The sequence below is a fragment of the Taeniopygia guttata genome, chromosome 4A, assembly GCF_048771995.1.
Source record: "Taeniopygia guttata chromosome 4A, bTaeGut7.mat, whole genome shotgun sequence".
In the NCBI taxonomy this organism is placed as follows: Eukaryota; Metazoa; Chordata; class Aves; order Passeriformes; family Estrildidae; genus Taeniopygia; species Taeniopygia guttata.
Window position 1 is genome coordinate 18,012,414 of NC_133029.1, and position 20,504 is coordinate 18,032,917.

General features: G+C 49.7%; 1 protein-coding gene across 1 annotated transcript in view; it reads left to right on the forward strand.

Annotated features, from left to right (window-relative positions):
* The window catches only part of LOC100144431 (gamma-aminobutyric acid receptor subunit gamma-4), a 37,166-nt gene that overhangs the window by 9,430 nt on the left and 7,232 nt on the right, over nucleotides 1-20,504 (forward strand). The window contains exons 4-7 of the mRNA XM_030272317.4: nucleotides 14,164-14,384; nucleotides 14,794-14,876; nucleotides 16,469-16,606; nucleotides 18,051-18,203. Of these exons, the coding sequence (XP_030128177.1) occupies nucleotides 14,164-14,384; nucleotides 14,794-14,876; nucleotides 16,469-16,606; nucleotides 18,051-18,203 (595 nt within the window). The remainder of the gene's footprint in view (nucleotides 1-14,163; nucleotides 14,385-14,793; nucleotides 14,877-16,468; nucleotides 16,607-18,050; nucleotides 18,204-20,504) is intronic.

Sequence of the window (20,504 nt, forward strand, 5' to 3'; positions counted from 1 at the left end):
GGGCTGTCCTCATCCTGCTGGTGCTCTGTCAGGGACTGCAAGCTGGCCCTGCATAGCCACTGCCCAGCCTCCAAATGATAAATCATGTCAGGATACAAAACTGATTCCGGTCCTTAAAAATGAATAGGTGATTTGAAAATGCCCTGTGCTGGGTGTGAATTCTGCGTCTGCCTCATCAATCACTTGTCACAAATAACATTAACATTCAGGAGTCAGCAGAAGGTGGGCAGCTTTGGAGCGGGAAGAAATGTAAAGTGATTTCCTGATCTCTTTTGTACACCAGAATGGCAGTTTTGTCTCCAGTTTAGGTGGCTGAGCAGATTTTATTCTGAAAAATATTCAGAATATTCTATTCAGATTTTATTCTCTCTTCCCTGGGCAAAGGATGCTCTGTGCTCTCCAAGCAAAATGTGGCAGTGACCAGAAGCAGAGCTAGAAAATGGTTCAAGGATAGGAAGTGGGACGGGGGGAAAAGTGGGACCCACAGCTCTTTATGCCAATCACTGCACGGACTGGGATTTCCTCCCCAACCCCATGAGTCTTTGGGTGGGACTGGGGCACTTAGCACTTCTCAGAGTGGTGGAAACCTGTGTTTACACCTTCAGGGGAAGGATGCACTGGACACGAGGCCCTCCAGAGCTCTGGCTGCCACTGAGCACTGGCCAGCAGCCCCTGGTGCCAAATGAGTTATCACCCATAGTGCTGCAGCTGGGTCTGGAGCTGGGTGCAAAATTGGATTCCCATTCACACAGTGTTGAGGTGTCCCTGGTTTATCAGAAGCTCAGCCTGATGCAAAGACCCACCTTCCTTCTCCAAGCATGTTTGTGGGAAGAGGTGCCAGGGAGGAGACTTTGGGTTCAAATTTTTCACTGACGGGTTGTTTGCTGGAGGGATTTGCTCCTGGTTTTGTTTTGTAATGGCTTTATTGCTATAGATTACAGCTTTAACTGGTGTCAAGGGCACCTGGAGCTCAGGATCACCTTCCTTTAGGGATGCCTAACTCTCAGGAAATGATGCTGTAGAAGTAAAGCAGGTGCCAGCTATTGGGGCTGAGTGTCTTTCAGTCCTGAGGATGTCCCTGAGTGTCCATGGGGGACAGCATGAGTGACAGGGGCAGAAGTGCTTATGTTCTGAGCTCAGGGATGGAGCAAGGCTCGCCCAGAGCTTCTCAGATTCCCCCAGAGCCCGGAGCTGAATGTTCTTTTCTTCCTTTCTTACACAAAACCAGGCGTGATGCTCGAGGAGCCAAAGACTGAGAGCATAGTGCAGACACTGTGGTTGCCTCCTGGCAAAGGTGAATGGAGACATTTCAGTCATCCAGGGATGTTCCTTGGTCACCTGCTTCAGGTGTCTGGGATCAGGGGCTGAAGGGCTCTGGTTTGGGTGCTGAGGACTCGTCCTCTCTTTGCTGTGTGTGAGGAGATGCCTTGTGTGCCAAATTTTGTAGCAAAACAGAATGACAGCTCTTCTGCTGGTGTTGTACACCACCTCAATCTCATTACTTAATGATAATAAAGATGGAAAGAGCAAAATTGGCTTCCATCGTTCACCAGGGGCCAGATGCTGCTGCTGCCTCAGAAGTGCCTGTGATTTCCAGCAGGGTTTCTGAGCTCCTATCTCAATTGTTACAGCAAATTGTTTTCTTATCTCTGCCTGTGAGTGGGGGGCTGGAACCTGAGGAAGGTGATATGTCCAAATACAAAAGCTGCATGCTATGAAATTCATAATGCTCTGCTTGGCTACATTAGTTACCGTGCAACACACTCACGAAATTGAGGTTGAAGCATGTATTTTCCCACATCTGGAGTACTGCAGAAAGCATTTAATAGATTTGCTCGTCGGGTGCATTTGTGGAAATCCTGTGAAAAAGGGGGAGGGAGGGAAGAGGGAAATGTCTATTCACTATCAGCTGATGAATAATTAATTTACAAACATTGTCTTGTTAAATATAAATTAAATCCTCATTTGACACACTTTATAATTTAGAAGTATAAGCCCAGCATGAATGAAGAGAACCCCCCACTGACTCCTTTCATGTCAATCCCAAGGAGGCAGGGAGGGAGGCTTGGCTTTCAAAGTTAAAGCTGACAAGGGGCAGTGCTTAGGAAGGGGGCTGAAGTGACAGAAGGAGCTTGGGGACCTCGGGCACTTCATCTGGGCTCGTGGGGAGATGGCTGAGCTGTGGGGAGGCAGTGGGTGTGTGCAGAGCCCTTCTGCAGGGATGGCTGCTCGGGTGGCTGAGCGCTGGGTCGCGGATCTGCAGCGCAATCCCCGCCTTGGCAGAGAGCAGAGAGTGGCTCAGCTCCCCCAGCTGCAGGGGCAGAGACCCCCGAGAGGCCAGCAGGGCTCTGCAGGAGCTAAGCCACCCTTGCTGAGAGCCCTGGGCCAGCTGGAGGCTGGAGAAGCTCAGCCACATCCCAAAAAGTGCTCGCTGTTGGGAGGCAGCTCCTGTGACAGCCCTGGGTGACAGTCCCGCCGTCCCCTGCAAGGCTTGGGTTAATTCCCTCCTTTCTCCCTAAAAGACGGGGAAACCAAGACCAGTAATAATTGTCTGGCTCTGAGGAACACTTAAGTCTTGATTATACTTAGCTTTGGCTGCTTTGGAATAAGTAGGAAGGAAATGAATTGAAAATGGCATGCTGTTTAAAATGCTCGACTGTGTTCCTCTGGAGCACAAGATAAGCCTATAGGTAAAGGAAATTTGCTACCTCCCCCCTCCTTTCCTGATAATAATAGGTTCCAGCAGTTGCACAGCACTTCTCAACTGAAAGGACTTAAAAATCCTTCACAAATCATCTGTCTGGGAGGCAATAGCCCAGATGCACCCACTTTAGGGTGGATTGCAGTGCCTAAAGCACACTGCAGTGCTCTGCCAAGGATGGCACCCTGTCCTTGGCCTGCCCGATGCTGGCCATCAGCATGGCCCTGCTGAGCTGCTGCAGGACACACTCATGGGCTGGGCTGGCTGTTGGTCCCTGATAACCACGAGTATCACAGAAATGTAAAGTGTTGGGAGATGGGTATTGTTCACTAACAGCCCCAGCACTTTTTCTGGCTGTTATTTTCCATGGCTGAGTGATGGCTCCGAGCTGCTGCATTTATTGCAAATGCACAAATGCTCATGTGCCTGGAGAGTGCTCACATCTCCTGATTCCTTGATTTTCAGGAGCAGTCACTGTCCCTCATGCTGGTGCTCACACAGCAGTGAGGTCAGGTACAGAAAGGGCAGCAGCTCTCCTCATGAAAAGTTTGTCTTTCCCTATGAAACCCCCCCGGGCCACTGAGAAATGTTTACACCAGCCACGTGTGACTTGTGGGACAAACCATGGGCTGCAATAAAAGGTCTAATGAAATAACTAAGTTGCTCCCATCCTAAACATAACCCAAGAGCTTCCAGAATTGTCAAAGTTTGCTTCCAAAATGGAAAAGAGCTGACTTATTCACGATGAATAATTCAGCCAGCTCCTTTTATTATCCAGAACATACACGAATCCCCTCCAGATATTTTCTGTGTGACATCCATGTTGGTATTTTATTTACAGGCTGTGCAGAAAACTCAAGGAGTCTGTTATCAGGGAAGACGAGTGAAAAGCTGGAGGTTTGCATCTGAAATTCGGAGCTAAATAAAACATGAAATCTGGACAGTGGCCTCCTGGGGGCAGGGAAAGTGCTTTTCCTCGGAGACATTTCTGGAGAGCAAAGCCCTAAAGTTAATTAACATCTGTGCTCGCAGCCTGGTGCTAAATGGGGGATGTGGCTGTACTTAAAGGTTTCTTAAAGTGCAGCCTCAGCCCTGGCACACAGGTGCCTCCCGCAGCTGGGGCAGCCTCTGGGGCAGCGCGGGATAAATCAACATCCATAATGGAGTAATCGGCTCCTGTCAATTCCTTCAGGATCCCATTTCCGCCCTTCTGCTGGCAGGAATGACTCAATCCCTCATTCATTCCGTGCCAGCCTTTGGAGAAAACTCGCATTTCTTCAGCTGGGCTGAATGCAGAGGGGATTTGTTCGGCCTGAACCTTTGCATGCGGCTTGGGAAGGATGCTTCCAGCGGGTGCTTCCCAAGGAGCCACTGTGCTCGCTGTACCTGACCTGGGAGCATTAATTCCTCACCCTCCCACAGAAAACTTTCCTACAGTCTGGGGTCACAGCAGCTGCACCCTGTCCCCCTTTCCAGAGCGTTCTGCCAGCAGTGGGGCTTCCTGCTTGGTAAAGGGCCCCAGTGCCACTTTTCGGTGAGCAGGGTGTCCCCACTGGGGTCTGGCCCAGGCTGGAGGGGTGTCCCTGCCCTGGCCACCCTAGCTGCTGGCTCTCAGCTTGGCAGGGCGTTAAGAGAGGCTCTGCTGTGATCCCCAGGCTGCATTGGTGCATGCCCACTGCACTGGAGGGGATGCACAGCACGGCTGGTTACACCACAGGCACCCAGAGGAGCTGCCCTGCACCTCCCCAAGCTGTGCTCATGGGCAGGGCAGGGCCTGAGTGGGATCCAGCTGCTGATCTGTGCTCTGACCCTCATTACATTGATTCTTCCAAGTCGAAGGGAGAGTGCTGCTGTGTCAGATTTGAAAGATATATGGACTCTGAGCTGTACCAATAGTTGTCACTCGGTGGGCTGAGTGATTTTTAAGGCAGAGTTGATTTATCTGAACTGAAGGCCTTAGATGTCTCTGCAGGAGAGGATGGGATATTTCAGGTGTGTGAGAATCAAGTCCAAGAGCTGGTCAAAGGCCAGGGTTTGAGGCCAAGGTTTCTGGTCTAGAGCAAACAGCAGCATCATAGGAGAGATAGGCTCATTCTCCCCTCCCACTTGGGACAAATAGCCAGAATTCTTCAGCATTTCCAAGGAGAAATGGGTTCAGGGACAATCAAAACATTTACATTTAGTTTCATCAGATTGTTTTGATTTGCTCTTCATATGGTGATAAATTCTGTCCTGCATAAGTAAAGCAGGAAAATGAGTATTTGGAAATAAACGTCAAAGTGAAGTGCATCAACTAGATAAGGGTAAAATGAAATATTGTGTTAGCTCACTGAAGAAAAATAAGTTTTTGAATGAAACTATAAGGTTGAGGTAATTCATTTTAGGATTTGACAATTTTAATTTATTTTGAGCAAAACACCTTTTTTTTTTTTCCCAGTAGAAATCAGTTCTATTTATTTCCTGCATTCCCAGATGAAACCATCCTACCATTTCCCTTAAAAGGCTGTTGTGAAATCTGCCTGCTATAAATGTGTCACAAAATGGAGACCATTTCTGAGAATTCAGTGGTTGTGGGTGACCACAATCAATGTTTGAAGGACCTCTTCATGCCTCGGTGCTGAAAGCAGAATATTCTCATTATTGCATGCCATCTCCACACACAGGAAGGGTTTAATTGCCCGTGGTGCAAATTGGAAGCGAGAAGCCAGTGTGAGCCTTCCTGGGGCTTTGCTTCTCCTCACATCTTTTCAAACTGCCTCGGTGTGTCTGTGGCTGCAGCTGGGTGAGACATGGTCAGTGAGTGGGCAGGTGGGCACTGCAGCCACTTCACACCAGCACTGCCCCACCAGCTGCCAGTCCCCAGCTCCCCACAGCCCCAAAGGGATCCTGCTGGCTGCTTGGGGCACTGTGGGTGGCGGCATAAAGGGCATGGTGGCTGGAGAGCCTGGCATAAGCCTTGTGTGCCCATCTCCATGTCCAGAGAGCTTCATGGTGAGGATTTGTGTGTTTGTTCCCTGACCCGCAGTTGGCCAGGAATGGCTCCAACCCTCTGATCAGCTTTGTTCAACAGGGGAATTGCAGGTGGTGGTAAAGGCTCCCCCCAGGCAGATGCCCGTGGGAGGTGTGAACCAAAACACTTGGGAGTGTGGGCGGGGGAACACCTTGTCTCCATGTGGCTGGGGAGCAGGGGAGGTCAGAGTGGGGATTCTCCAAATGTTGGAAGCTTTGTTTCTGACAGTTCCCCTCAATCAGCTTCTCTCTCCCTCCAAATCTGCCACCTGTGATGCCTCCCACACCAGACTGTGGCCTTTAGTCTGTCATTCTCCTCCACAGTCACCCAAAGCCACCTTGGTGGTGTTGGAAAGGCAAGGAGAGGAAGCAGAGCAGCAGGGTAGAGGAGTGGGAAAAGCTTCAGGGAGTAAGGCTGGTTGTTGCTACAGCCATAGGAGTGAAGTTAAGATGATAACTGGGTGATCTTCGTTTGGTTCTTGAAAAGAAAAGCTGAAGGCAGAGGGACCTGTAACATTCAAGATAAACCATTTCCTGCCATGACCTGGCATGTCCAGGGACTGCAGCTTCAGTCTCCCACACGACTCTGTACCTCGTGAAAAGGGACGATGGACCCGGTTCCTCTCTCTGGGTCAGCAAGAGGAGGGATGAACTACTTTGGTATTGCTGCTCTCACAAAAAGCCAAAGCCAAGTCCAGGTGCTGGAATTTGGTAAGGAGCAGTTAAAGATGTGCTGTCCAGCTCCTGGGAACTTTGGACTAAGCCAAAGATCCCAAATTGTTTGCTTTCTTTCTGTGTATGATTCTGGGATATACAAGATACGCCAGAGTATTTCTTAAAACGCTGTGTAGAAAACTGAGCCTTTGCCTTTTTCTCCACTTCCCAAAGATGTTCTGAAGTCATTGAGGGGAGCTGGAGAAGGTCAAGTGGTTGAGTCTCAAAGGAGGCATCTACAGCAGGCAGAGACTGTACAAAGCAGTTGGGAGCTGGGAAAAAAGGCTGGGAATTCATCCCTGGTTTCTGAGGAGAGTGGTTTGCACCCAGCAGGTGCCATGGGAAGTGAGCAGCCCTCAGGAGCAGAGATCAGCAGCCAGGGGTGGTGACCTGAGTGCCAAGTGGGCTCCTCACCTGGCCTGAAGTGTGGCTGTCTGCCTGGAGAGGGACATCAGCTGGCCTGGTGACCCTGCTGCAGCTCATTCCCCTGCTTTGCCCTCCCAGTACCCAACAGGGGAGGCAGAGGGAAATTGTTCTTTTTTTGTAACCTGATGCGTTTCTCCCAACTGCTTTCCACAGCCTGGTGCTCCTTTGCAATCTCATTAGGGCTGGGCTGTGATTGTGTGGAGGCTTGAAAAGAAGAGCTGCAAAAGGAAAAACAAAATGAGGCAGAGAGAAGGAATATCAAGGAACTGGCAGGGCAGGAAGAGAGAGGTGCTAAAGCACAGCAAGGGGGCATGAGAGACAGCATGAAACAGATTTCCTTGAAAGAGTTGGTGAAGCAGAGTACGCTGTTCCCATCTCCTTCTTCACCTGGGGCCAAGAGAGAGCAGGGTCAGGAGTGAGGATCTCTGCAGAGGGCACAAAGTGCTCCCCTTTTGTGAAACCAGAACTTTCTCAGATGTTTTGAATGTCCTTTTTTCACCTCGAGGGTGAGAATTAGACAGGGATTTATACAGGTGGCTTTTCTCCGGGCCAGTGCAGGCATTTCCATAGCATGGGGGCATCTCAGGGACTTGGATGCCCTGTGCTTTCTCAGCCCCAGTTCTGGGCTCTGCTGGATCCTCCATCCTCTCAAGTGCTGCCAGCAGAGGTGGTTTGACAGAGCTCAGTGCTTGCTGGTAGTGAGAGCAGGGCTGCAGCAGCTGCTCCCCCAGTCCTGGGCAGTGCTGCACTGCCCAGCCCAGAGTTTCATTTTAGTCACAGTGGGTGGCACAGGAATGGGAGATGCAATTAAAGAAATTCCAGCTTCTCATCTGAATCTTGTCAAGCTGTTCTGGGGGAGTGATCCCAGGGAGTTACTCATATGCAGTCAGAAGGAAATTTCCTTTTGTCTCCTCAAACCCCCCTTGAGCCAGGACAGATGAACAAAAGCATCTGCCCAGAGTGCAAAATATTCTCCTCCAATTATCCTATGTGCTTCCATCCTCACCTCTTCTCTTTCCCCACCTGCTTTCTTCATCTGCACAAAGTTCCTTTAACATTGTAGGGAGCAGTTAAGTATTTAGCAGTGAGGTGTGGCATGAAGACAAGACTTTGGACAAACCTGGCTTTGCTTTACCCAGGTATTTTCCAGAGATTGTGGAAACTAGGCTGCATCTTTATTTGCATCAGAAAGTGCTTTCAAGTGACTTTCCACCCAGGGAAGGTCCTCTCCTGAGAGTGGAGGAAAAAAATCAAGCTAAAAGGAGGTGGCTCCTTCCTTGAGGTGCTTTGTATAATATTTCAGTGAAGTGTCCAGTACCTTCCCCTTTAATCAATTCTGCCCCATCTGCATAGGGCATCCTGTGTCCACATCTCTGCCTTTTCTGTAATAACCTCATCAGGGACAGTGCAGACAGACTTGTGCTTCTGCAAAGGCTGATGTCATGTCTCGCCTCAAGGACTTTCCTCAGTCCTCTGGGTAATGGCTTCTAACAGATGCTAAAACACACACGTGTAGGTCTTGTGCCCTGTGCCAGCCCATGTTCCCATGGAAAAAAGAATGGGCACCCTGGGGCTGCATGGAAGGAGATAACATCACTGCAGGGCAGGAAGGATGGCACAAAGGAACATCTCTGAAGAAAGATTTTGGGGTGGTTGGCTGCCAAGAGTGTAAAACCTGCCTTTCAGATGTCCCCACCTGCACATCCATGGCAGCAGGAAGGAGCAGAGGTGTGGGGGAACAGGCAGATGGGGCTCTCAGAAGGCAGCACAGCTTTGAAAGCCCTGTCCAGTTCCCATCTGCCAGCTCCAGGGGTGAGCAAGCCGTGACTGGGGGACTTTGCAATCGACAGAGCAGCATTTATAGCATGACTAGTTTGACAGCTCCTGGCACGAGCACAGGACATGGAGATGGTTTTTAATAGCATGTTTGCATTATAAAAAGAGCCCTGTTTCAACTGAGAATCCCTGGACAGAGGCGAAAGACATTCAGGCAAGGACAGCTCTGCCGGTGTTGCTGCAGAAGTGAAACAGATGGGAAGTTCAGTGTGTCACCTTGAAAACACAGATCATCACAGCTCTGCTCCTGCTGTCCTTGAGAGCTCCCCTAGTCACTCCAGCATCATGTCCAGAAATCTCTCTGGGGTCTGATTTCAAGAGAAGAGGACCTTGGAAGTGGAATTAAATTTATATTTGCATTCTTTTGGTCTTTGCGTTGGAGAGACAGATCATGCCCAGAGCAGGGCCATGGAGGTGGCCACAAGTGGGGTGTCCCACACTGCTAATGGCAGAACTGGGAGAAGCCTGGCACTGCCCAGCCAGTCCCTGCAGTGGTGGGTGCCAGGCACAGCACGTGCTGTTGGTACCTGTCCCCTCTGCTGGCTGCCCCCTGAGTGCTTGCACGTGTCATGCCCAGCAGCACCTTCCTGCCCACCAGCTGTGGGGACAAGTGGTGCAAGATTATTCTAAAATACAGTTATCTCATTTAGGTGATTTATTTAGTCCTGAAGGCATCTCCAGACTTTTCACTATTGTTGAATGTGTTCCCTGGGATGTGAAGACACATGTGTGGTACAACCCAGAATTTGATGTCTGAGATGTTTGCAGGCTGGGAGGGTGTGTGGGGTGTCCTGGAGAGGAAAATTCTCATCTGGGCAGGGCTGTGGGGGTGTGGACATGGTGAGCACACAGTGTCCTACCAACCCTTGAAAAAAAATCACCCCATTTCTGGGTCTCCTCCAAGAGAGAACTTCAGAGAATTTCCTGAATTGCAGCATCCCTGAGAGTTTGCCTGTGACATTTGCTTGGCTTGGCTGTGTGATTGACAGCAGGGACACATCACAGTCACGTCAGAGCACCTGAAATGCTGTCCCTGCTTCCCAGGAAAGCAGCCTGCTCTACTGGACTGCAGCAAGGGATTTGCGTGGAGGTGAAGAGGGAAGGGAGCTCTATGAGTAAAAACAAATATCAGAACAATGAAAGCTAGAAAGTAACTGTCTAGGATATTAATCTCTCAGTCCCACTGTTATTTAGGATTTTTCACAGAATATTCTGAGCTGGAAAAGACTACATTATCTCTGCAGCAGAGGAAGGTGTTTCCAGGTCTCTGAGCCCTCTGTTCAGAGGTTTTCTTGTTGCTGTTTAATACAAGTGAAGTTGCAAAAACCACATTTAAATACTTCATTTTATCCTAATTTAGGAGGCCATCGATGACATGTTCATCTCATGGCTTTGCTCCTCTCTTTGGCATTTGGGAGAAAGCTGAGCTCTTAACACAGCAAAAGAAGCTCATAAATGGAACAGAGGAACCACAGGGTCTCAGCCCCTCTGAATCCCTCTAATTGTATTCTTGAAAGGGGTCAGCTGAACTGAACACACAAACTTGATAAAAGCCATTTGAAAAGGATGCTTTGGCAGAGCCCAGCTGTGTTTATTTGGTGTGTAAGGTAACCTGAAAACACACACTGTTCGCTTCAAATCTTGTCATGCAAACCCTGTGAGTTTAAGCTGTTGTTCTGAAATGCAGTAGCCCTGAATTACATTTGCTCTGAACCCAGGGTGGAACTTGGTCCAGAGCAGAGTTCCTAAAGCCAAATCTGACTGGAAATATGGGCTGATTCCCCATCTGTGAGGGCAGAGCAGCAGAGATAACCCAAGGAGCAGGCCTCAGGGTAGCACACGAGCTGTCCCCAGCTTTCCTGTGCTGGGGACAGGCTGATTTCTGAACTAATCACTTTTCTTGTGGATTGAAAACGTTTGGGGTTTCCTTAGAAATGATTTTTCACACAGCAAGGTCATAGCTTTTGAAAACTGAAAGGGTTTGAGAGCGCAATAAAATCTTTTTGTTGTTATTTTTTTCTTCCAATATGAAATACCCCTATCAGCTCCCCATCCTTTTATTTCTCACAAATGTTCTTTTACCGAACACCATTCTTTCCATTAAATGTTTTCAGGTTATGCCATTCTCTGGAGCTGTGTTTCTGCCCAGATGAGGCAGGCCTGGGCTGATCAGGGATGTGCTGCAGTGCCAGGTGGTGACAGTGCCCAAGGGACAGGCTTGGAGCACACTGAGCCAGCAGAGGCAGCCCTGCAGGGCATCCCTGAGCACGGGATAAACTCATGTGACAGTATTTAGGGTAGGCAGCCCTCTGGGTTTGCCTCACAGGGAGTTTGATTTATTATTTCATGACTGAAATTTGACGTAATATTGCATGTGTGCCAACATGTGTGTGCTACCCCACGTGTGATCCAAATGGTGTGGCCAAACTGTTAAAGCAATTCCTCCTTCCTTCGTTAGCTCCTTCTGTTAAAGGCACTAAAAATGCCTGTGCCTTCACAGAGAAGTTAACAACCTCCATGTGCTGCACAGCAGATGGTGCAGTAATGGTGGAGGCGTATTTTACAATAACCCTTTTCCACATGGGGAAATCAAGGCATTGAGAAGCCTCTTTCTGATGGCTGAGTGTCAGGGGCAGGGCAAAGCTACAGGGGTGCAGGAGATGGAGAAACAGTGCCCTGAATTTTAGGGGCTGAGCTCATCCTGCTGAGCTCCAGCTACTCAGCTTTGATAGTGGACTCTCCCAAGGTCAGGAAAAGTACAGAGCATTTCCAGGACACAACTTGGACTGCTTCATATTGAGATCCCCTTCCAGAAGTGCCTACCTCACTAAAGGCTGTAGGAAAGTCATGGTCAAACACCTCCTGTTTTACCACCTTGGCAGATGCCTACAGCTCAGTGGGATCTCAGTAACGCCCAGAGAGGGGTCTGAGCAGCATCCCACAGCTGATCAGTGCAGAACCCCAGCCATGCAAGCTTCCTCAGCACCACTGGGCATTCCTGATGGGAATGGGTACTGAATTCTTCAGGAGCTGGTGTGGTTTAACCCCAGTGGGCAGCTCAGCCACACAGCTGCTCACTCACTTGGCAGCATGGAGGAGGAAGCTGGACTGGTGAAAGTCCTCCCAAAGGCCAGAGCAGTTTTGTATAAATCTTGTCTCAGATAATTCTGAAAGAAAATACATTTGTAAATGCCAAGATTTCCCAATGGGCTCCCTACAGAGAGGCAAGGGAGCCAGCTCAGCTCCTGAGTTCTGCCTCGTGAGTAGCTGTGCTAATAATAGCCACTGGAATGAGATCAAACCACAGGACAGTGACAATAACAGCTCAGACTTTTTAGAAGAGCTGAATGACTTGTGCACCACACCTTTTGTAAAGGCTGACTATGAATGGCACAAGAGGAGCTCTTTAATGCTGATCCCTCCTGAAAATCTGGGCTTGACAACAAATGCTAAGCCCCTGGGATAGCTGACCCTCCACTCTTCCAGAGTGTTAGCATTGATTATCCCAGACTTGAGTGCTGAACTTAAAAGCAGGACACAACTGAGCAACCACCCAGAAGTGAGATGTCACCAGCGACTCCAGTTGGGAGTTAAACACTGATAGTGACATCAAACATTAATTTATCACTGCAGTTTTTGTTGCTTTCTCCTACACCACAGATATTACTTAGGAGGAGCTATATAAACTCACATGAACTCAAACGGGGTGTGCAGTGATGGGGGAGAATATATCAAATATTTTGCTATTTTGGCCCCAACGCTGCGCCAGTGCTACTTTTATTTCACACTTTTACATGTCTCCATCACCACACACCCTGTGTCCGAGCAGTACCCGGTGTGATCCAGCACATTCAGGTACTGGGATGGGCTCTCCCAACCCCCTGGGTCTGGGCAGTGGCCATGCCCGTGCACTTGGCCATGAGGGCTGCTGCTGTCCTTACCTCTGTGCCTGCTTTGAATGAACTCTGGAGGCAGAGCCACCCCTCTGTGCTGCACCCATCCCCATCACCCACTTAGACAGAGCCTGTCCCTGTCACCTTTGCTCATCCCTGTGTCCAACCAGGGTGAGGCACCAGCCCTGAGAGCGACCCGGCTGCCTGATGGCAAAAGCTCTTCCCTCACCACCTCATGCCAATGCCGGGGACACGCTGGGGACCCGTCGTTCCTCTCGTTGGCTGCCAGGGGAGTGAGGGCGAGGAAGATGAAGTGGGTCTGTGCTGTGCCCTGCCCTGGCTGCCCCACAGGACACGCTGTCCAAGGCAGTGTGCTGCAGCTATTTCAGCAGCACGGCTGCAGGAGCCAGCTCCGAACCAGCAGCGAGGGCAGCGCGGGGAGGATGTGCTGCAGTCATAAAAATTCCACCGAGATAAATCAATAGAGGGAGGAGGAGAGTGAGAGGGAGGGATGGCAAAGTCAGACTTTCTTCATCTCTGCACACAGAAGAGAGGGAGGCAATGGGGGTCATGCGGGTTCAACAGAAGTGAAAGGGACCAAAAGTCACGTCAGGAGCTACCAGGAGCAGGTGACTGACTGCAGCGTGCACTGGTGGAACTGGATCTGGGGTCTGCTGCAGACAGCTGCTGACTGCCAGACTTGTTCCTGCATGGCATTAATTAGCACCTTCTCAGGCAGGCTGAAAAAGAGTTTAAGGAGCAAACTGAGTTGCAGCAGTGAGCAGCAGAGTGGTGGGCTAATGGTGTGGGCTACTGCCAGTCCAATCCAGGCAGGAGCTGCCTCTCAGAACTCCCAGTTATCCACGAGCTAGGACACACTCTCTTACCGAAACTGGAGGTCCTTATTGTGGTGGAAAATCTCTTTTCTGTCAGTGAAAGTCTCAGGATTTTTAACTGGTTGCACCCAGAGCTGGGACCATGCAGCCCCAGCTTTCTTTTCTAATCTCCAGCAAGGAGTGTCCACCCAAGGACCCAGAGTGCTCTGGGTTTTCATATGAACCCTTTGCAGTGTAAGTCCTTGTAGCAAGGGATTTATGCACAGCACTACTTTTGCTCTCTGTACCAATTAGGTGTGTGGATCAGGGCTGGGCTGTACCCCAATAAATAACAGAAAGAGCTTGCCTTCTCTGCTAAGCTGGTGAGCAGCTTTCCCTGCCTGTGATTGAAAGGTGGAGCTGAACTTGAGGCTGGATTCAGCCAACGTCCACACTACCCCTTCACGCCTGTGCTTAAAAGGAGTATTGGGTTGTCTGCCAAGAGGAAGCCCAAGGTCTTGTTTGTATGGTCCTGGTTTTCCAGGCAAGGGCCAGGCTCAGCCCAGCAGCAAACACAAAGTCTTTGGCTCTTCCTAAGTGTGCCATGGATGTCCTGGCTGTGAGCTAATGGTGAGCCTGGAAAGGTGTCAGAGGCCACCAACACCAGCTCCCAGACTGAGAAAATAAATGTTCTGGCTGTGCCTGAGGAGCAGGCTCTGCTTGGCCTGAATCCCTCTCAGAACATCCCGTTCTTCCTCGTCCTTCCCAGGAATACACCATTGACATCTTCTTTGCTCAGACGTGGTACGACCGGCGCCTGCGGTTCAACAGCACCCTGAAGGCGCTGACGCTGAACACCAACATGGTGAGCCGCATCTGGATCCCTGACACCTTCTTCAGGAACTCCAAACGGGCTGATTCCCACTGGATAACCACTCCCAACCAGCTCCTCCGCATCTGGAACGATGGAAAAGTGCTCTACACTCTCAGGTACATCCAGCAGGCTCTGCTCAGGGGACGGAACAAAGCGATGGCCAAGCAGTTCCCTAAGCTAAAATCTTTTAACGTGTTGTCTTGGTCAGTCCAGCTGCTTTATTCTGTTAATAAACATTTGTTTATTTCTTTTATGGGCTCTTTGTTCCTATAACTTCTCACTTTCGTAAATGGATCTGAAAAGTTGACTAAACAGAAGGGCTTTTTGAAGGTGAAACTTAACATGTTTTTCCTCACCTTGAAAATATCCAAATATATATTTTTGGTTTGGAATGTTCTTGCAAACAGGCTGATCTTCAGCAAATTAGTTCCCAAGGAAGTGAGAATGCCTCTGTCACATTTAGGTGTTGGAATCAAACCATCTTCACCAGCTCAAAATCTCTTTCTCTCTCTCCCCATGTCTCAGGCTGACAATTGAGGCTGAATGTCTGCTCCAGCTGCAGAATTTCCCAATGGACACTCACTCCTGCCCTTTGGTTTTTTCCAGTTGTAAGTATACGTATTTCAAAGATAGCTTTGGAAGGCAAGGAGAGAAACTTTAGTGCAGTGATACTTTTCTGGGGAAACCACCCTCCCTTTTAGCTACATTTTTTCATCTAATTGGCGCCCTTCCTGAGCCATTACCCTTCATGACCTGAAGAATCTCCCACTCCTGGGCTAGCAGAGGTCATCAGGGACAGATTCACAACATCTCTTGCGTTTCTCCTTAATTTGGGTGGATGGTTGGAGGAGATTATTTCACTGACCTTCTGGTCACTCCAGACAGAACATGGATAAATTCTGGTGGACAAATGGCACTCATCCTGCCTTGCATCTTCCCCCTTCTCCAGCCCTCTGAGTGAGGTCTGGAAATGTTCTGCTCCAAAGGAGGGTTACTCACACCTCCCCTCTCAGTCACTACTCATCCAGACTCTTCAGCAGAGAGGGCTTTGGATGTTATCACATCTCCTCTGGTAATTTTGCAGGCAGCCTTTCTGCACCAAGATATCCCTGTCCTCGTGCGTGGGTGGGAAATCTGATTTAATCATCTGAGCTCGGGTTCTCCTGCTTCCCCTGCCACTGAAGAGATGCAGCTCAGAGCTCTGAGGTGCTTCAGAAGGAGGCAGTATGCTGGGGAGATCTCATCCCTTCATCTCCCACCACTCCTCATCTTTGCTAATTAGTGGTGCATGCCGTACATGCTTGATAATTAGAAACAAACTGTTAGTTAGCTGCCAAGCTCTTACTCCATCCTCCTCCAAGGGACTTTCTCCTAGGTCCCTGCTTCACAGCAGGCTTGTTTCTTCATCAAGAAAGCCAGAGGCAGGAGAAGCTGTGCTGCAGCCTGCAGGGCCAGGTTTTCTTCTCCATGGAAAGTGCACCCCTTCTTTTCCAAGATCAGCTCCCAGGGCAAGAGGTACAGGAGCACACAGAGCAGCCAGAGCCATGCTGGCAGCTTTGTATTCCCAGTGTACTCATGGCTGGGATGGCACTCCTGAGGTGCCAGCTGCCCCAGAGAGTTAAAACCCTTCAAGATTTCAGGCTGGTGGAATCACAGAATCAAAGAAGAGTTGGGGCTGGAAGGGGCCTTTGGAGATCTTCTAGAACAGTCCCACTGGCAGGCAGCATCACCTAGAGCAGGTTGCACAGGAATGCAGCCAGGTGGGGTTTTGAATACAGAGTTTTGACTCCAGAATCATGGGAGGGAGACTCCACAACCTCCCTGGGCACACTGTTCCATTGCCCTGCCACCCTCAAACGAGTTCTTCCTCAAACCAGCAGAGCCCTCTTGGACCAGCCCACGTCTCATTCCCAGCAGTGCAGTCCCTAGAAAGGCTCTGTTTCTGGCACTGCTTTCATTCTGGCACTGCCTTCCCCGTCCCCAGGATCTGAAGCAGCCCACGAGGGGAGATGCAGTCCCTACTCCCATTCCATGTGGGAGTGCCTCAGGGAATCTAAACAAAAGGCACCACAAACACCTGCCTGAAGGGTTTTTGCAGAACAGCTCTGGTGAGGTGCCTGTGCTTTTGCAGTCAGGGTGGTGCCTGAGGTGGGGGTGCATGGCATACTGTTCCACTGATGGCCATGCTGGATTTTCCCAGATGGATACCCTCGGGAGGAGATTGTCTATCGCTGGAGACGCTACTCCATCGAGGTCTCTGACCAGCGCACCTGGAGGCTCTACCAGTTCGACTTCACGGGGCTGAGGAACACCTCAGAAGTCCTCAGGACCGGGGCAGGTGAGGCAGGAGCACCACTGTGCTGGAGACCTGGTGGGAGGCAAAGCGGTGGGGAAGGAAAGTTACAACAGCACGGTCAGAGAAACAAGCTAAAAATGAAGGGATGGACCTTGGCTAGAGGCTGCCAAAGTGACAGGGATGAAGGGTGAGAGGAAGATGGAGCAAGGAGAGACCAGAACAACTGACATCTGTGAACTGTGGGGTGACAATGCTGATGTGAATGAAGCTATCCCTAATTGAAAGGTCAGGAGGGAGAGGAGAGGCAGCTTAAATCCCCTCTTGTTGCAGGGTGTGCATGCTGAGCAATCTCTGGGTGATGCTTATGATCAGAACGGGGGCTGGAGAAATCAGAACTTTCAGGTTTCAATCTTTCCTTCTGTAAACTCATGTCAGGCTGATGAACACCTGAACTATGCTTTAAGAGACAGGGACAAGGCTGCATGTGTGAAGAAATAAATAATGGAAGCCCCTCAGCTCCTCCTCCTCCTCCTCCTCATAATAGCTCACATCCCCTTTCCTTCCCACAGACAACTGAGGAAAGCCTCTGGATTCCTGAAGGGGGGCTGAGCTCATACTTTTAAGCCCTCTGAAACAGCAAGGAGCAGTGCTTCTTCCACTCTGCAGGAAGCTGCTGCTCTCAACAGTGACAGCCAGGGTAGAAAGGCAGCACAAACTGGGACAAGAAGTGAAAGTGTCTTGAATGCACCAGTGGCTCTCTGATGTTTGTAATTCTCTTTTTTTGGTAATTGCTTGCAAGCTCCATCTTAACCCCAGAGCTGTCAGGTGGCTTTCTTCCAATACTCACTGTGAGCCTCTGAAGGAAGAAAGAACCACCACTGTAAGTTGCCAAATGAGCAATTAGGATGTACAGCACCACATGCCTTTTCCAGAGGCAGAACCAGACTCTCAGTGGAAGTGATTGAAGGATACCTCCTTTGTCACAGCTCAGGTAGTTCGTTAGCAAGCCAGGCCATGCAGCCTGTTTCAGCCAAAGAGCTTCTATAGAAAAGAAACGCTTGCAGCAATCAGCTGAAGATAAATGCTGCCTGCAGTTCCTTCCCTGAAACTTTTCCAAACTGTGTGCTTTTCAGTGTCCTTAGCCAGGCCAGTACGAATGCAGCCTGGTGGCCATATGGACAGCCAGGCAAAGAGCCAGCTGGGCAACCACAAAGTCAGCTCTTAAATTAGTCACAAAGACATCAAGCAGGACAGCTACAGAGCCAGCCATGTAGCCACAGACTCCACTAGTAAGAAAACCAGTGAGTCACCAAACCTACTCAGCCAGCTGTGTGAAGTTAACAATCTGGGCAGCTACCAAGCCAGATGGACAGGCACTTAAAGCAATGAAAAAGCCTCACCAGAAACTCCAGATTCAAAATTTTGCTGATTTTTCTGCTTTAGGAAGCCTTACATTGTGATGCCAATGTCTGTTGCTTTTTCTTAGGGGAGTACATGGTGATGACAGTTTCTTTTGACCTAAGCAGACGTATGGGTTACTTTGCCATTCAGACCTACATTCCCTGCATCCTGACTGTTGTTCTTTCCTGGGTTTCCTTCTGGATCAAGAGAGACTCTACGCCAGCCAGGACATCTCTGGGTAAGAGACAGGATGATGCATGTCTGATGCCTGTCAAACTCTGCCAGGCAAGCAGACTGGCAGTGTTGGACTACAAAATCTCCTGAAGCACGTTGCCATTTTCCGGCATTTTTGAGCTTACCAGAGAGCATTCCACTCCTTCAGCTTCCTGTGTGTGTAACACTCCACAGCTCAACCAAATCTCCAGCTGTGCTGGCTTGGGCTACTGGATTACCTCAGGAGAGCACCTCACTCTCATGGCTTCATCTGAAACCCAAGCACAGCCTTTTCCAAACTGACAATGGGGTGTTCTCATGCACCCAAAGGGAGAGAGAAGGGCTGAGCTGTGGCATTACAGTGCTGCCCAAAGGGTTCCTGTCACATGCACATTTTCCACGTTTCCTCACAACTTTTCAAGGCTTCTGGGTAGGGCTGCTGACAGGAAGGTTGTAGGGTTAACGGGCAAAGTTGCTTGGCTGCATCCACAGAGCTCCAGGCTCTGGCAGAAGCTGGAAGTTCTGTAGGTACAGCCTTTTTCTGTCAGTCACCCACCCCACAGGACCCAGAGTGACAACACCTCTGCCTCTTGTTTAGATTTTCTCAGCAAACTGCAGTGGCTCCTTGAGGCTGGAGAAACGCTTCTGTTCATTGAATGCTGCTCTGATGGGTGCTGGGGACATCTTTGCAGTCTTTAGTTCTTTTTGGCTGTATCTGCATTTTGCAGCAAGCTGTGATTCCCAGCGCTGTCCTTCCTATCAGCCCTGCTGACTTTGCCTTTAATTGGAGGTAGCATTGCCAGCCCTGCCTGCACGTCTCTGTGGGGATGGAGAGAGAGGAGGGGACATCAGCTATTCAGAGCCCATCCATGATGGCCATGTCTCCCCAACTCCCTCTCAAAATTAATTGGTTTGGTGCTCATGGAGGGAGGAGGAGGAGGAGGGTGTCATTTCCAATGAAGGTGAGGGTGTGCCATAGTCTGTGGCTGGTAAAGGAATGAACAGCGAGAGGAAAATGTGCATGGCTCTAGTGACTGTCTCAAAAAACAAAGGCAAGTTTCCCTAGGAGAGGGGCCCCTCTCTATGGGAAGGGACTACAGCCCATGAAGAATAATGTATTCTCTCCACAGCCCCTGTTGTACTTAATAGAAATGATCCCCAGCACATTTCAAGCCTGCCAGCCTACATTAGGGAGATAAAAACTGGACCAGTTTCACTGGCACTTCAAACACATGGGAAGCCACATCACACCTGCTAATGCAAGTACGGTGGGAAAACATGGAAATCTTTTGCCATGTTCATCCCCAGAGCCACTGAGGTGACCTCAGGCAAGGGTGGCAGGTGGATGTAGGTGGATGCTAGAGAAGGAGAAACAGGTGGACCTCTGCTTCTTCCCCACATCCTGAAAATCAGTGGATGAGATCACAGTACCAAGTCCTGTAGCTGATCCTTTGTTGGCTCCTGACACTTCATATCTGGAAGCAGAAACATGAGCATTGCTGCTCCTGCAAAAACAATTCCAAGCCCCACTCATGTCAAAAGAAATTCCTTATCACCTCCTACGCACTTGCCCTCTGCATCAAGGAGTGCATAGATTGTGAACAGTTGTCTCTGAAGAATAGCCAGGAGCAGATTGAAAGTTTATGGAATCAGACCAAGGAAATAAATGGAACCTTGGGATTGGTATCTACTGCAGGACAGCTGATGACCAGGGAGCAGAACAGCACTGGCAGATTTTTCAGTACCTTTTCCAAAGAGCACAAGGGCTCTCAATACCCAGGTGTAAGAAATCAGGAAAGGAAGGCAAGAGACCAGCATGGATGTGTCAGGAGCTTCTGGTCAGACTAAAGGGTGGAAAGGAAATACACAGACAGTGGAAGCAGGGCCAGATATCCTGGAAGGAGTACAAGGACACTGCCCAGTTGTGTAGGGATGGGGCTCGGGATGCAGAGGATACTAACACAGGCTTTTCCAGGTTTGCCAGCCAGAAAAGGAAAATCATAGCAAGTTGAATACAACTGGCAAACTGGTTAAACAAGGATGAGAAGGAGGCTGAGGTACTTTTTTGCCTCAGTCTTCACTGGCAGCCTCTCTCCCCACATTCCACAGCGGGTGGACTGCAAGACAGGGACTGGAGCAGCAAAGTCGCTCTCATTGAAAGAGAAGATCAGCTTTGAGACCACTTGAAGAACCTGAATATCTATAAGTCTTTGGGACCTGACGAGATACGTCCCGGTACATGGTTGATGTGGTTTCCAAGCCACTCTCCATGATACTTGAAAAGTCATGGTAGTAACCAGAAAAGGGGAAACATTGCACCCATTTT